Source organism: Euprymna scolopes, chromosome 9 (genome assembly GCF_053919585.1).
Source record: "Euprymna scolopes isolate OS-2025 chromosome 9, ASM5391958v1, whole genome shotgun sequence".
Taxonomy (NCBI): Eukaryota; Metazoa; Mollusca; class Cephalopoda; order Sepiida; family Sepiolidae; genus Euprymna; species Euprymna scolopes.
Window position 1 is genome coordinate 131,612,682 of NC_136490.1, and position 16,651 is coordinate 131,629,332.

Genomic DNA, 16,651 nt, shown 5'->3' on the forward strand with positions numbered 1-16,651 from the left:
AAAAAACACTTGTTAATTAGTAGAAACAAAATATATTGAACAGAAAAGTAAACACAACAAATAAAGAATGCGGTTATATGTCAGCCCGACTGCCATGAGTGCAAGACGAGCATAATCGCCAAGAGACATATTCTCCTGTTTTTTTTTTATAGTAAGTGAAAGAGTTCATTATTATCTGTAAGCTTGAGCAACAATTAGTGATGGGACGATTCCAATATTTTTTCTTGATTCCGATACAATTACAGATTCCGTACTAAATTCCTGATTCTGATACAATTGTGGCAAAATGAAGTAGCTCCCATTTTGGGGAGCTGTGAGTTTCTACATTAATTAACCTTGTACACAACTACTTATGAACACGTCATGCAGGTGCTGTGTGATTTTCAAAATGTTAGAATATACCAGGTTTCACTGATAGATGTATATAAAATTTGACGGTGTCAAAATCATTCGAGACTCTAAGGTCAGCCTTGCATGCGTGTAGCTGAATTTGAAAAAAAAAAACGAAACGCTTATCTAAAGAGAACGGACGCTGACCAGACTCATAGTCCTATAACTTTGGTAATCTCATGTAGACTGACACCCACCAAGTTTAGAGTTGCTTAACTTTGATTATCTACTGAAAAGCGGCATTGAACAGGCTGAAATCGGTTAACTTCAATAATCTAATCAGAACTCGTACTCTTTTTCTCTCTCTCTGTATTTCACTTCCTTTCTCTCTTTCTTCATTGAAAGAGAGAATTGAATTATAATTGTATTGTTTTAAAACAGTCAAGGTGTTGAACTTTGTCAAAAGCAGACATGCAGTAGTTTGATCCAGTCACAGGTCATGACAGATGTGGGTCAACAATCACCTAATTTAAATATGCTCTGCCAGTGTTAAATGTAAAATAAATTATATATTTTTATAAAAATGCATTTGTTCGCTATTTTTATACAAACGTTAAATTTCAGCACACGGTCCCTGCCATTTAATGTCGATGATGGAAACGCTGCCTGTAACGATACAAAAAAGATTCAAGAAGCAACCCATGCCAGCCAGTTATAGTCGACGCCACATCGACCCGTTGATGTTTCCATGTGCCTATCGTTTGATTGTGTCTAACACCTGGGGAGCTGGTTGCCATTCCTAGGACATTTCTTGACCAAGTTAACCCTCCATGGATTGATGTATAGTATCATACAATTAGATTCTAATTCTTTATAAATCTCTAAACATTTAACTACAGAGTTGTTATTTTCCTCCAATTACCGTAAAAATACATGCTAAATGTGGAGGTAGTTTCCTAAACGTAAAAAAACACCTGTGGGGAGATGATCTATAGATTTTAGTTTTACTGATAGTTTTAAAATCAAATCAATATCTATTTTACAGCAATGGAAGATTTTGCTTTAAACAAAATCAAATAAAAAAGACAAAAGAACTGTTTTGGTATCGGAAAATATACAGAATTTCCGATACCCCTAAATATTCTGATCTTTCTGATTTCCGATTAATTGTCCCAACACTAGCAACAAAGCAGGTCATTTTATATCAAAACCAGATGTATATTTGGTATAAAACCTATTTATAAAACATTTGTATAATTATATATTTTGTATATAATGTGTAAAAGACAGATTTTTTTTAACTCATAGCTGTGACTTTGATAGAATGGACCTGGGAGTAAAGGGAACCAAGGAGTAACTCTACACTCCTCAAAGTGTTACATAGTTGGTCCAAGCTGAACGATTATTATGATCATTATTGATGTTATAAAATAGAATGTTAGAAAGAATGTATCAAGGCAAAAGGTATTTTTTAGGATAAAAATATTTATGCTTAGAAATGTAAAGGAATGTTAGTTTTCATAACTAACATAAACAGGAATGTTAACTAGATAAACATGTATACGTGACCATCATGGATCATCAGATTTGTGTCTTTGGTCACATGGAGTTAATGACATAATTATATGATTTAAGAGACATGTAGAAATTAGTCAAGAGTTAGCAGTCAGAGAGGAAAGTCGATAGTCGTTAGTCAGAGGGAGAGAGACGGTTCACTGATCGTAATAGCTCCAAGCAGGGGAGACTGTCGAAAAATGTCGATAGTAAAAAATCAAGGGCCAGCATTCCAGCTTTTTAACAGGGAAACATTGATAAATAAAGTTGCTGAAAAGACAACTAGTGATTTGTTAATTCATTGGTATGAATCTTCTTTGCAGCTTCCCATCAAACAAGACCAAAGATGGACCAAATATGTTTCCCCATTGGCCTATGTTAACCCCCTCCCAAAGAGAACTATTATCCTCCTTATTTGTTGTATTATATATCCTGTTCATCACTAGACAATATATCAACATATATATATATATATATATATATATATATACACTAGATGATAATATATACTCATAAATATATACAACCCCACTACATTACAAAAGTTCTAAAATTGCAATCCTATTAGATAAAAAACAAATACTGATTTTGATGCTTGTGAAATATGTCAGGAGAACTTTTTAAAATACTTGTTATTGAAAAATATTAGCTTACATGGAAAATTACAGAAAATAATCAAGTAGTTTTATTCATGAAATTCATTACGAATCATAGTTCAGAAATGTCATTATCAGAGATTTTTGTCAATCAATGACTCACTAATTATCTCCCCTTGGCGTTATAAGAACATGAAATCGCTAAATTAATTTTATTATTTATTAAAATTATAAAAATAGGTATCAATAGTTTGAGGACGATGAAGTAAAATAATAAATAAATAATAATATTAGCAGCAGTAGACACTTTTCTGGCAGTAATTTGATCAGCCCATTTGTGAAAATGGTTTGAGTGTTTATAAATAGGCTGGGAGATCAGGTTTCTATCCACAGTCATGTCATACCAAAGACTTGAACAAATGGTTCTTGATGCCCTCTTGCTAAAATTTCAGCATTATAAGGTGAAGGATCAAGGGTAAGTGGAGTAATCCGGGAAAAGAGTGATGTCATCCCTTACATTTTGGTGTTGTAACTAATGTAACGGGTGTCTTCAGTCTAGACTATGATTAATAACTACTTTTTTTTTGTGAACCTATCATTTCAAAGAGTTGCCATTTGTGTATCTTTAATTTTTACATTACAACATAACATATGATAAATATACAGTGGTGCCAAAAAAAGTCTGCACTTGTAACTCTTTCAAAAACCACAAATTTAAGCTAAATTGAATGTAATTGTGTAAACAACCTTTACCTCATTTTATTTGCCTTTTATTCCTCTATAGTTTTACCTGTTCACATCAATTTACAAAATTAATTTAACTAGTGTTCACATCAATTTACAAAATTAATTTCAAATCGAGAAGGCAAAAAAAAACTTCACAGCAACAAATGAACTTAAAACCAGTTTAAAATATCCACCTTTAAGGCAACAAAGCATCTCTAATCGTAATTGTTGTTCCAGGTTATACAACGTAACAGTTAGTCCATATGCCACAACTTTCTCTTAGCGATCATCAGGAACTCATTAATCTCCACCTTTCTGGTTTATCCAATCAAGAAATCGGGCACAGATTGAAATGTGATGAGAAAACTGTACAAATGACTGTACAAAAGCACCAAAACACCAGCAATGTTCGTGATACCCATAAATCTGGTCATCATAGAGTTACTTCTTACAAGGAAGACAATGCTATCAAAACAGCCTCAGAAACAGATTTGAAACGGCTTCCCAAATCCAACAACAATGTAAACTTGTTAAAAAATGCTCTCTTTCTACAGTTAAGATCAGATTGAAGGAATTTAATTTGAGAGGCTGTGTTGTAAGATGCAAGCCAATGATTTCTGTGAAGAACAAAAAGCATCGTCTTGACTTTGTCAGATGCAATGAAGATCATGACTCTTCATATTGGTCGGAAGTGACTTTTAGCAACAAAAGCAAGTTCAATAGGCTAAGCAAGGAAGGTCGAAGAATTTAATCCTAGGTACAGTTTTAACACTGCAAGATGGTGGGGGTTCAGTTTTGGTGTGAGGCGCTATTAGTGCCAATGGTCCAGAACCAATAGTTAACTTGCAAGTTCGAATTAATTCGACCAAGTACATTAATATGTTGACTGAGGATTTTCTACTCTACTTTGGCCAGACTTACTTCATGTAAGATAATGCTCCCATTCACACAGCTGGCAATGTCAAGAGGTTCCTTGAAGAGCATGATATTTTGTGTTTGAATTGCTCTGCACAATATCCAGACCTCCAGACCTCAATCCTATCGAAAACAGATGGCATTACATCAAGCAACAACTAGGCAATGAGAAAATTTCAAATCTGGAAGAACTTTGGACAAAAATTAAAGAGAAGTGGAATGTCCCTTCACTTGAGTATTGTTGTAGACTAATTCAAGGAATGCTTAAAAGATTGCAGGCTGTCAAATTGCAAAAGAGCTATGCTACTAAACATTTATGAGTTCATTGTGTTCCCGTTGTATTTGTGCTGCATTAATATTCTAAGTTTACATTTAAAAAAAACAATTTTCCATTGTGCAGAGTTTCTTTTAACCTTCTCGATTTGAAGTTAATTTTTTTAAATTGACATGAACACTAGGATACTTCTGTAGAGGATAGGATGCTCTGCTTATGTAATTGGGATCCCAATCTCTTTTGTGTATGAATATGAATGGTAAGTGATTGAGAAGCATAGGTCGCATAATGATGAGACGATCATATCGATATACGAGAAATAAATGTAGATTTATTTACATAAAAATACAAGAGAGAAAATAAAGATAGAGATAGTAAGAGTTCATTTTGAAGAGTAATGTTACTTGTGTTTAGTATTTGATGAGAGTCTGATGATAAGGAAGCTAGCCGGTTGGGCCTACCAACCAGAGCGCATTTCGTCACATCTTGACTTGCCGAGAGTCCAGCAAAAAAGAGAAAGAAATCTATAAAACAGGAAGTGACATAATTTGCATTGCCCTCTGGTGGCAAGGCATGTGTCACCAGAGTTAAAGAGCGATAATGGAGTTTAGCTTAAGAGTACCATTTTGTGTGTGTCCGTTGGCTGGGAATTTCAATTCCCACACTTCAATTAAATATCAAATACGAACAGATAAAATTATAGAGGAATAAAAGGTGAATCAAATGAGGTATAGGTTGTTTAAAGAGTTATATTCAATTTGTCTTAAATTTGTGATTTTTGAAAAACTGACAAGTGTGGACTTTCTTTTTGGAACAACTATCTTGGAAAAATCAATGAGTTCAAGAAAAATGTCAACATTTCTGTCCTGTGAAATATAGAGACATCCATGAAAGACAAAGATATCAACAAGTTGACAATTCAAAGGAAAAAAAAAAAATGATAATTTTGAAACGGATAAATGTCCAACCAAATTTGTAATTCTATTTGAATAAATTTAGCATTAAAAATGTTGGTGCTTGTTTTCATTTTTTTTTTTTTTTTTTTTTTTTTTTTACACGGTGGTCACCACTTATCAAGTCACTTATGGAAGCCACTCAGGGATAAGGGTTATTGCAAGTACAGTACGTTAGTGTGGAGATTTGATGAAGTGTTTACTTAAGGGGGAGGTTCATTAGGAATTTGTTAACGTTGGACTTGAAGACATCCAGGTTGTAGTCAGGTGGGAAGCAGGCAGACGGAAAAGAGTTCCACAGGCGTGTAGTTCTAAGAAAGAAGCTTTGTTCATGGAATCTACGTTTTGATTTAGGCACAGATAAAGAGTGGGGGAAATTTTTCACAGTGGATTCAGCTAGACGGGTGTTTTTCGTGAAAGATTGGCGAGGGGGGGGCCAGAGATTGGAGTTCAGACGAGCACCTGCCATGGAAATAACGATAAAACAAGGATAGGCTCGCAACGTCTATTCTGTGGGAGAGAGGTTGCAGGGTAGAGAATAGGGCATCCCTCACTAAGCCACAAAGTCTATTTTGTACTCTGTCAAGGCAGGATAGGCTGTTTTTAGCAGCTCCTTCCCAGATATGGCAGCAGTATTCCATCCTTGGACATACTTGGCTTTTATATAGATAGAGAATTGCATTAGTAGTGAGATATCTTCTGGAGCGGTAGAAGGATCCCACCATCTTTCCAGCGACCTTAGCAACAGACTTGATGTAAGTGTTCCATTTCAGATCAGGAGTAAAGGACAAACCCAGAAGCTTGTCAAAACATGGGGCTTCTCCTAGATGAGAGCCATCCATTTCAATTGATGCCAGATGGGAATCAGAGCGTTAATGATGTAAAGATAGGGGATCTTTTAAACCAACACATTTCAGGTGAAAACATTACGTACTTAATGTCATGATAAAATTAGAATAGATTTAAAAAATTATGAAAAATGATCATATAAAAGATGTGCTACATTTATTTTTAACAAAACAAAAAAAATCAGCCACAATTATGTTCTGAAATTTGTTCGTGAAAAAAAAAAAAAAAAATGGTGGACCCATAATTTGTCAATTTAAGTCAAGGATTATCTCCCTTGTTTGTCATACTACATTGGCCACAGAAATCTTCCACATTTAAACATACAATAAAAACTCTATAATTCAATAAATTCTATTTTTACTTGTAATTATTTTTCTACTGGATCATTTTTCGTAATTTTTGGAATTTATACTAATTTTGACATCACACATAAGGAGATAATGTTGGTTTAAAAAAAAAGAAGAAAAAAAAAGACCAATCTACACAAGTACCAAAATGTTAGTTGCAATAAATTATGACTAATTATTATTTTTTTTATATAACTAATGAGTCAATAGGCTAAAAGTCAGTCAAAGGATAAGTGTTAAGAAGCTGAATAAATTGACATGATGGAGAATATTACGAAAGGATTGAAAAAATGGAATTTGATGACTTATGAGAACGGTTTAAGAGAAATGTTTATTGACGATAGATTTAAAGATAACCAAAGCAGTACTCGCCCTAGGCAAATTGAACTGGCTTCCTCTGAAGGAGGAAGTTTCATAGGAATATTAAATTTACAAGTGGTCCCTAGTCGCCTGTATATCCCCATCATGGGAGATGATAATATTAGGTTTTTACAATTCTTGTAGGAAAGTGTCAACATCCTCCCATATACAGTAACTGGCATTCTCAAATAGTCACCTATCTGGTACTGACCAAGCTCAACATTGCTTAACTTTGGTGATTCAATGAGAACTGATGTATCAATGCAATTATGTTGTATATGATTTGAAGATAATGTGATAGTCCTCAGGGAAGTAATCTTAAGATAGAATCTTTCACAAATATAAAGTTCTTGGTAAGAAACTATGTTCATGGAAATTTCATTTGATGTTAGGTGCACAGAGGAGAGAGAAAATTATGTTGAAGTGGTGATGGATGAGTTCTTGCTGCAAATGTCTTACATGGTGGAACCAGTGATTGAAGCTCAATGAAGCATTTTTCATAAAAATAACGACAGAGTAGAGAAAAACAAAAATAAAAGACAAACAAAATTTATTCTGTCAGAAAGCACCCATAAGATAAAAGGAATCCTCCCTCACTAGATTGTGAAGTTTTAACTCTGTCAAGACAAGAAAGGGGATTTTGAGCAGCAACTTTCTACATGTAGTATTCTATGTTAGGATGTAACAAGCTCTTATATAAGTAGGGGATTACATCATGAATCAAAGATACTTTTTAGATTGGTAGCACAATCCAACCATTCATCCAGCGAATTAAGCAACAGATTAGATAGAAGTATTCTGCTTTAGATTTAAAGTGAAAGTCGATCCTAAGATCTTATAAAAAAAAAAAAAAAACAAGGGACTTCTCAAAGGAGAGAGCCATTCATTTTATCTGGAACAAAACTAGGATGCGGACATTAACAGTAAAAATGTAGAAGTTTTAAGGTGTTAGAAGTGTTAAAAGATAACAATTTTTTCTCAATTGCACTAAATGCTCCAAATTAGAAGAGAGAGAATCAGCAAAATCTTGATCACCAATACTCTTCAAAGTGTAGCCATATACAATTGTATTTTTTTTCATTTATTTTCTTTTTTGTACTCCAGAATCACTGCTTATCAAGGCATGAGAGCCACTCAAGGATAAGAGTTAACAAGTGTCAGATGAGACCACATTGATGATGATTGATGGTGGAAATTGAGTAGAAATTAATTATTTAAGAGGATAGCTCAGCAAGAACGTGTTTATGTTGGACTTGAAAACTATGTTATAGTCAGCTGGAAAGCAGTTCGGTGGTATTGTGTTCCAGAGACAAACAGTTCCAGGATAAAAATTTTGCTTATGAAATTTTTGTTTAGTTCTAGGTTCAGATAGAAAGTAAGGGAAATTGCTGACAGGGGTTGAAGCTAGGCGAGTGTTTGCTGTAAATGTTTAACAGGAGGGGTGGAGGTGATATAGAGTGAAGCTTAGTCAAGCACCTGCCATGAAAATAATGACAGAGCAGAGATAGGCTTAAAATGTCTTATGAGCCATGCTTGTTATTAAGATGGATTAATAATCTAAGTGATTTGATTATTTGAGCACTTACGAAAAATATTGGATTATTAAAAGATAAGGTGCTTTTTTTCAAGTTGAGTTATTGTAAAGAAGTGCCAAGTTTTTAAAATAGTTATACCTACCATATATGAGAAGGAGATTCCCATCGTGGTGATGAGGGCACCAAATAAAGCCTCGAGTTTACGAAGACCGGCACTTTCAAGAAATAGGAACGTAAAGGTGTCAATGCCTGTGATCAACACACCAGCCCAGATTGGAATTCTTGGAGCGGAAAAAAAAGAAAAAAGAAAGCAATAATATATATATATTTTTTTTTTTTTTTCAGAATATCAATTAGTAAATGAATGCTGAATCAAGACAAATTCTTTGAAAAAAATAAAAATAACAATTTTTAAAAACATTATTCTTTGGAAAAAAAAAAAAAAAAAATTCTTTAACAAAACATCGTTCGTTAAACTTTTACTTTTTCAGCATATCATCATTTTCAGTTCATTTAATGCCAAATCGAGTTGAATTTATATCTTTAGATCATTTTTTTATATAGATCAACTGCGTTTAAAAAGTTCATTATAATATATATGAACCATATAGATTAATAAACAACTTAGTACATTGCAGTCTTATGTATCAAATGTTTTCTTTTTATTTCATTTCTCAAATACTTATATCACATATATATGTTTACGAGAAACTTCAACATAAAATGCATCTTAGACCTACTTGGATAAACTAAAAAACAGATAAAAAAAAAAAAAAAGAATGTTTGTATTATTTGGAATGCAGTTCTCGTCTTGGATGTTATTGACACAATGTTTTGGCTAATGTAATCTCCAACTTTCTACAAGAACATTTCTTTTTCTATTCCTTCCTTCTGTTTTACTCTTTGTTCTTTTCACTTTTTTTCCTTCTTTTTCATACCGTTAAATCCACCAGACACACATATGTTCACTGTTATCATCTATAATATAAATCTCACCTGTCTGTTTAAATGTATGCCTAAAATTTTCGACAGAGGCGACAGATTTTCACAAGATTGGTATCGTTTTGAAGCTTAACCCTTCGGATAACAAATATGGAAAAATTGGCTAAAAACATTAATTCCTTCACCCTCAACTGGGCACTTTTCTACAAGGAGAGGGTCGCTTTTTTTTTGCTGATATTTTCGAAAGTAATCCCCTCTTTTTGATTGACTAGCCTTAATTTAAACCTTCACCACTTCCGGTTTGGCAATGGATGCAACAGCAAAGACGTCACCTTTTTTTTTTATGTTCTTTTCCTCCTTCGCGGTACGGGTTAGAGCCTGCCTACCTACTACCACTTTTTTTTTTTTTTTGGCTCAACACACACCTCCGGGCAACGCTGAACACCCAGGATAAATATCAAAAAAAGGCAGAAGACTTACTTTTCATTTGAAAGCAAATTAATAGCAATTGCCGAACCAATGACTTCTTGAATATCACTACCAATGATAGCCAATTCCATCATAAACCAAAGCAGGAGACGAGGACCCTTTGGATATTCTCTGTAGCATACTTGGGCAAGATTCAATCCTGTAAGGAACCAATAAAAATAATTTAAACAGGTGAAGCTATTGAAGTTTATCATTACCTTTCTGATATCATTGGAACACAGGGTGGAGCAGGAGCTAGTGCGATTGCAAGAATTACTGTTGGATGAAGTTCAAAGAACTTCTACCATTACTAACCAGCAGAGCATTACCATTATCAAAAAAGACAAGAATCTATCAGGCATGTGTACATAGTGTGATGATGTATAGAAGTGAAACCTAGTTAGTGAAGGTTGAGGACATGCGTTGCATGGAGAGGAATGATATGAGAAGGATATAATGGATGTGTAATGCAAGTCTTAAAGTCAGGCATAGTTTTGGTGACCTCAAGGGAAGATTAAATCTAGACAGTATAGGGAGATATATATTATTTGAATTATTCAAACAACGGTTCTCATCTTGGGTGTTATTTTCACAATAATTTTTGTTGAACTTAAGAACAGAACCAGAATTTGACAGAAAGATTCTCGAATTCGACCAGATACACCCAAAGGGCAGATGTTACATGGACTGAAACATTATGAAAATAACACTTAAAATGAGAACTGTAGTCCAAATAATACTAATTATCAATCCTCATCTCAAAAATTCAAAAACATGTTATGGGTGTAGATTTTGATGGCATAGGTGTAGAATGGGTGTAGATTTTGATGGCATAGGTGTAGAATGGGTGTAGATTTTGATGGCATAGGTGTAGAATGGGTGTAGATTTTGATGGCATAGGTGTAGAATGGGTGTAGATTTTGATGGCATAGGTGTAGAATGGGTGTAGATTTTGATCGCATAGGTGTAGAATGGGTGTAGATTTTGATGGCGTAGGTGTAGAATGGGTGTAGATTTTGATGGCATAGGTATAGAATGGGTGTAGATTGTGATGGCATAGGTGTAGAATGGGTGTAGATTTTGATGGCGTAGGTGTAGAATGGGTGTAGATTTTGATGGCGTAGGTGTAGAATGGGTGTAGATTTTGATGGCGTAGGTGTAGAATGGGTGTAGATTTTGATGGCATAGGTGTAGAATGGGTGTAGATTTTGATGGCATAGGTGTAGAATGGGTGTAGATTTTGATGGCGTAGGTGTAGAATGGGTGTAGATTTTGATGGCGTAGGTGTAGAATGGGTGTAGATTTTGATGGCATAGGTATAGAATGGGTGTAGATTGTGATGGCATAGGTGTAGAATGGGTGTAGATTTTGATGGCGTAGGTGTAGAATGGGTGTAGATTTTGATGGCATAGGTGTAGAATGGGTGTAGATTTTGATGGCATAGGTGTAGAATGGGTGTATATTTTGATGGTATAGGTGTAGAATGGGTGTAGATTTTGATGGTATAGGTGTAGAATGGGTGTAGATTTTGATAGCATAGGTGTAGAATGGGTGTAGATTTTGATAGCATAGGTGTAGAATGGGTGTAGATTTTGATGGCATAGGTATAGAATGGGTGTAGATTTTGATGGCATAGGTATAGAATGGGTGTAGATTGTGATGGTATAGGTGTAGAATGGGTGTAGATTTTGATGGTATGGCCACATTGAAAGAATGGATGAGTTTTAAGATAGCAGTTCACAGAGGAATGAGATCTCAAATTGTAACATATGCCACTCCATCATAGAAGTCCTACTCACTCACATAAACAAACCAACCATCAATCAGGCTCAATATGAGGGAGAGGGTATGCTTAAGTGATTTTAAACAATTTCAATAAATTCACTAAACATAATTTTTAATTAATCACTTGCCTAAAGATAACTCATGGAAGTCGAAAACGTTTGTGACTATGGCGAATTTCATTTTACACTCGAACAGAACATTCAAACATGAATGGAAAAATGGAAAAGATGGATTGCAAGAGAAACAAACTGTTGTTCAATGAATCATACATAAGAGGGGGGGGTAAGAATGTATTTCAGAGAAAGAGGAATAATTGGAGATCTAGCCAGATATAGATTAAAAAAAAAACAAAACAAAAAAAAAAACTATCAAACACATGTTTGCATGTAAAATGCACACTAAACCAAATGCAAGGAACTCCCTTTTTAAAAAGGTACAAAGGGTCAGACCCTAAAATACTTCAATGCAATCAAAACCATCAACTGCTTTAGAGAAAATTAAAAATGTTTTCATTTTGTAGAGTTAAGCTGTAACTTTTTCCCCCTTCACTACTTTTGCATTATTCAACTTATCTGTAGATTAATAGATCTGGCAGCCCCCCACCTTCCATTTTTAAACAGAAATCACCCTAGACAAAGCATGAAGCCACTTGATTTAAGAAGATAACAAAAACAAAAGATGGTTATCACAAAGACATAAGATACTTCTTGATCTTAGTCTTAAAATAAACCAACAATATAGGTAGGGGGAAAAAGTAGTCAGCAGAAAGAAAGTTCTACAAGTTTGCAGTTCTTGGGACAAAGCTTCTGAAATAGGAAGCTGTATTACAATGAGGTATCAGATACGGTGAATTGATGAAAACCATTAGACTAACAAGTCAAACGAGCTGGCACAAAGGAAGTGGGAAATTCATAGACAAGTTTGAAGAACACATGTTACAATAGTATCTATAGAAAGACTGAGATTAGCAACATCACTTCTGTAAGAGAGAGGTTTCAATAAATAAGAAAGAGTGGGGAGGCCAATCAAATCACAGAAACGTTTCTGCATTTTATCAAGAACCTTCGAATAGGATAGAGATTCACCAGCTCAAATATGATGACAATACTCTGTACAAGGTCTGATTTTGGCAGTTCTTGAATATGAGGAGTTTGGGTGGATGATAGGACCAATATATGTGATGTATTTTGCAAACAACCACAATTGCTCACAGGTAACCATTTTTCTCCCCTTCTCTGATGTAAACCGTTATTTAATATAAGCTGGAAAGAAAGGATTCAATGAGTTGACAAACAGATTGTCGATAACTTAATAACAGTTTTATTAGATTAAAGAAAGGTGTAAATTAAAAAAAAACGTCTATACTGGATTTGGAGTTGACTATCTCTTTCATTGAACAATACAAATTAGTGTTCTTTTATTTGCAGACTATTATTCTCATCTTTACAGTTGTTGCTTCACAACATTTCGGCCAACTATTCCTCTGGCCTTCGTCAGCTAGTCAATTGTGATGGGATAGGAATGCTGAATCTCTTAACTGGATCTTCAGTAATTACTGCCTTCCATAGTTGTTGTCATCTCGCCATGTTTTGGCAAACTAATCCTCTGGCCAGCTTTGAGTAGGATTGAAACCGCTATCTTTAGACAATGTTCACCTGGAACTGTACAGATTCAAGGTCTTTATCCACTGTGCCATGGGCCATAACAATGAGGAAATAAATGTTGTTACAAAGAAAAAGTTCTTTTCTATTCTTTGTCTACTTTGTGACTGAGGTATACAACGCGTTGGTTCCCGGATAATGTTATACTTATCTTGAATGTTATTTTCACAATGTTTCGGTCAATGTAACCTCCAACCTTCTTTAAAAGCTCGTGGCATAGTGAATAAAGTACTTGGTGAGACTCAGTTTTAAGTTACACTCTTCTGGAGGTTGAAGGTTCGATCCTCAGTACTGGCAACACTCAAAATACAATTGCGAATTACTTATAACTTCTACCCAACAAGAGCATGCTACCTCCATGGATCAAATACAGTGTTCTGTTCATAATTCCGTACAGATTCCTGAGTTTAACAAAAATTCTAGAGTTTGATAAGATACAACCGGATAAGGTTGGAGGTTACATCGGCCAAAACGTTATGAAAATAACACTCAAGATGAGAACAGTAGTCTCAAGAATCCAAATCAGATGGGACAAAGTTAATTAGGAAATACATGCAACGAGTTGAAATTATATTTACCTGTCACACTCCCTAAGCGGGCAGCCAGCAATTGAAGAAGAAGCCCCATCACTGTCGACCAGAAGAGGACCCATAATATCTGCAGTGAAAAGAAGGTACATATTCTGTTTGAGATACTTGCCTTTCATGGAGAAAAATCATTTCGGAATATGAAAAGATGTATTTATCTTTTTATCTATTTTACTTTAGTATATTTTAGAGATCTAGAAGCTCCCTCCTGGAGCTAACATTCAATATCAGTACGATTTGAATTCATATCCGAGGGCTCTTTAAAGAATTGATGTTGTTCCCTTTATGGCTGCTATCTGTATTTCGTGCCAGCTAGATCTTCCAAGGATTGTTTCCAAGTATTTCCTAAGATTTTTATTAGGCCAGTTACTCCAATTACAATTGGTATAATGTTTATTTCAGAAGCCATGCCATCTTTAAATCATTCTTGAGGTCCTGATCTTCTTTATCTTTTGCCCGTTTGGGTCTATCAAGGCCAGTCATTTGGAATGGTGACATCAATAAGCATTTTGGGCTTGTTCCATATGACAATGTCTGGCTTGATAGCCTTGTCTTATGTATCTGCTCACCCGTATGTTTGTCATATAACACTGTCATCTTTCCGCTTGATGTTATCGATGATGGTTTATGTTTGCAGATGTTCGACGATCTGTCAAGCTGCATCTTCCAATGTAGATATTTACATACTTTGTTGTGGTGGACAGTGTAAATACCATCTGCCAATAGGATTTGGCATCCAGACATTAGGTGGTTAGTGAGTATGTATGTGTGTGTACAGGATATTTGTCATATGCACTTTGATGTTATCATAAATCCAAATTACGTTAAGCAAATATAAATTTTTTTATTTTTAGTATACTTACTACATTTATAAAGGAGTTACCACTTATCAAGACTTGGTGACCATTCGAGGATAAAAATTAATGAGTATACAGTTGTCAATGGGAAAATATCGTAGCAATCATTAATAGTAGAAATTTGATGAATTGGATTACTTAAGGAGACAGCTCATCAAGAACTTGTTCATGCTGGACTTGAAAACGAGTATTTGTAGTCAGTTGGAAAGCAAGAAAACAGAACAGAGTTTCACAGGCGTGTAGTTCCAAGGAAGAATGTTTATTGAATCTATATTTAGGTTTAGGCACAAATAAAAAGTGGGGGAAATAATTGATAGTGGTTTCAATTAGATTCGTATTTTTTGTGAAAGTCAGACCGGGGGGGGGGCATAAATTGGAGCTAAGATGAGCACTTGCCATGAAAATAACGATAAAGCAGAGACAGGCTCGCAACGTCTCTTTTGTGGGAAAGAGGTTGCATGTAAGAGAAAAGGGCATCCCTTATATATATATATATATAAGAATAACAGTATAGTTACAGTCCAAGATTCAAATATTTATTTTTCATGCAAAACAGCGCCTTCAGCCTATTAAAATTTCAGTACATTTGGATCTTATAACTACATTGTGTCACATAATCGCAGCATTAGATTATGTGTTTTAGAAAGACAGCACATTTTAAATTTCATTTTTTTTGCTGATGGAAGATATATCTTGCTTTCTTTGTTCTAATTATCACTGTGGTAAGAGAACTTACAGAGAAAGAGAGGGCGAATCTGTAATGAGGGAAGAGAGGGCGTAGAGAAAAAGAAAGAGGAGGAGAGAGTCAAAGAAAATGCTAAACAGGTCTCAACATTCCTTCCACCTCGTAAGGATGAGTCAGTTATTTGACAAGGTTGCAGAGTATTGATGCACTGCTTGACCCTTTTGGTCTTGGGATGGATGCTTACCACCAAAAATGGACAAAGAAAAAAAAAAGAGTCAAGCAAAATTCGGAGGAAAAGGAAGAAGAGAGAAAAAGGAGGAAGAAAAAAAAAGGACATACATTTGTAATGTGTGGATGGCAACAGTAATGGAAGTTTGAACCTTATGATTATGCGGACCATGATGAAAAACCAAACTTGTTAACAGCAGAGAGGAAAAAAAAGTGGAGAGAAGAGATTATCAAAATGGCAAAGAGAAAATATGACTTGTAAAAATAATAAGTCGATAAGAGAACGCATTGTCTGAAAGACTGTTTTCATCAAATGATGTTTGATTGGTAAGATTTGTCAAACTAGATGGGAGCGACAAAATGCCCAGAAAGAAAAAGAAATGAAGAGAATGAACTGAAATTGGAAATTTTTGAATGAACCGCAAACATAGCCTGTAGGGGGAAAAAAATGATTGAAATGAACCACTGAAATATATTTTCAAATAAATATGATGAGGGCAAAAACGAAATTAGCAACTAGTGTGGAGGAGCTAGACAGTATATCGAAGCAATATGAAATGGCTATAAATGAGATTATGAGTAGCTATGACAGTTCTTCACCCCACCAGCTCTCTTCTGACCCTATAATAGTGTGTGGATTAGAAAAAATAAGCATATCCATTAATTACAAAGAAATAGAAAGAATATGGAGGGAGAATCCCACCGCATTCCCATCATGCTAGGTAACCCCTAAGTAGACAACAATGTACAATGGGTACAGTTTAAGAGTTAAAGTTGATAGCAACAAGAAATCTGTTATTGAGGACGACGAGATTCAGGCAATCAAATACAACAACAGTAGCTTGAAAGTTAAAATCGACAATGGCAAAAATTCTTTTACTGAATCTGAGGATGACATACAAAATTTTGAGAATGAAAACAATATTGATGACGCTGAAAGAAGGTCACAATTTTTTTATTCATTTATTGATTGCGGACTATTATCCTCATCTTTTTAGT

The 16,651-nt window shown here is 34.7% G+C and overlaps 1 protein-coding gene across 8 annotated transcripts in view; it reads right to left on the reverse strand.

Moving 5' to 3' along the window:
• LOC145284844 (natural resistance-associated macrophage protein 2-like) overlaps positions 1–16,651 on the reverse strand; it is a 131,039-nt gene that overhangs the window by 52,926 nt on the left and 61,462 nt on the right. For all 8 annotated transcript variants that reach the window (XM_080133828.1, XM_080133831.1, XM_080133824.1 and 5 more), the window contains 3 exons: positions 13,874–13,952; positions 9,862–10,009; positions 8,582–8,720 (listed from right to left, as the gene is read on the reverse strand). In XM_080133828.1, the coding sequence (XP_079989954.1) occupies positions 8,582–8,720; positions 9,862–10,009; positions 13,874–13,952 (366 nt within the window). The remainder of the gene's footprint in view (positions 1–8,581; positions 8,721–9,861; positions 10,010–13,873; positions 13,953–16,651) is intronic.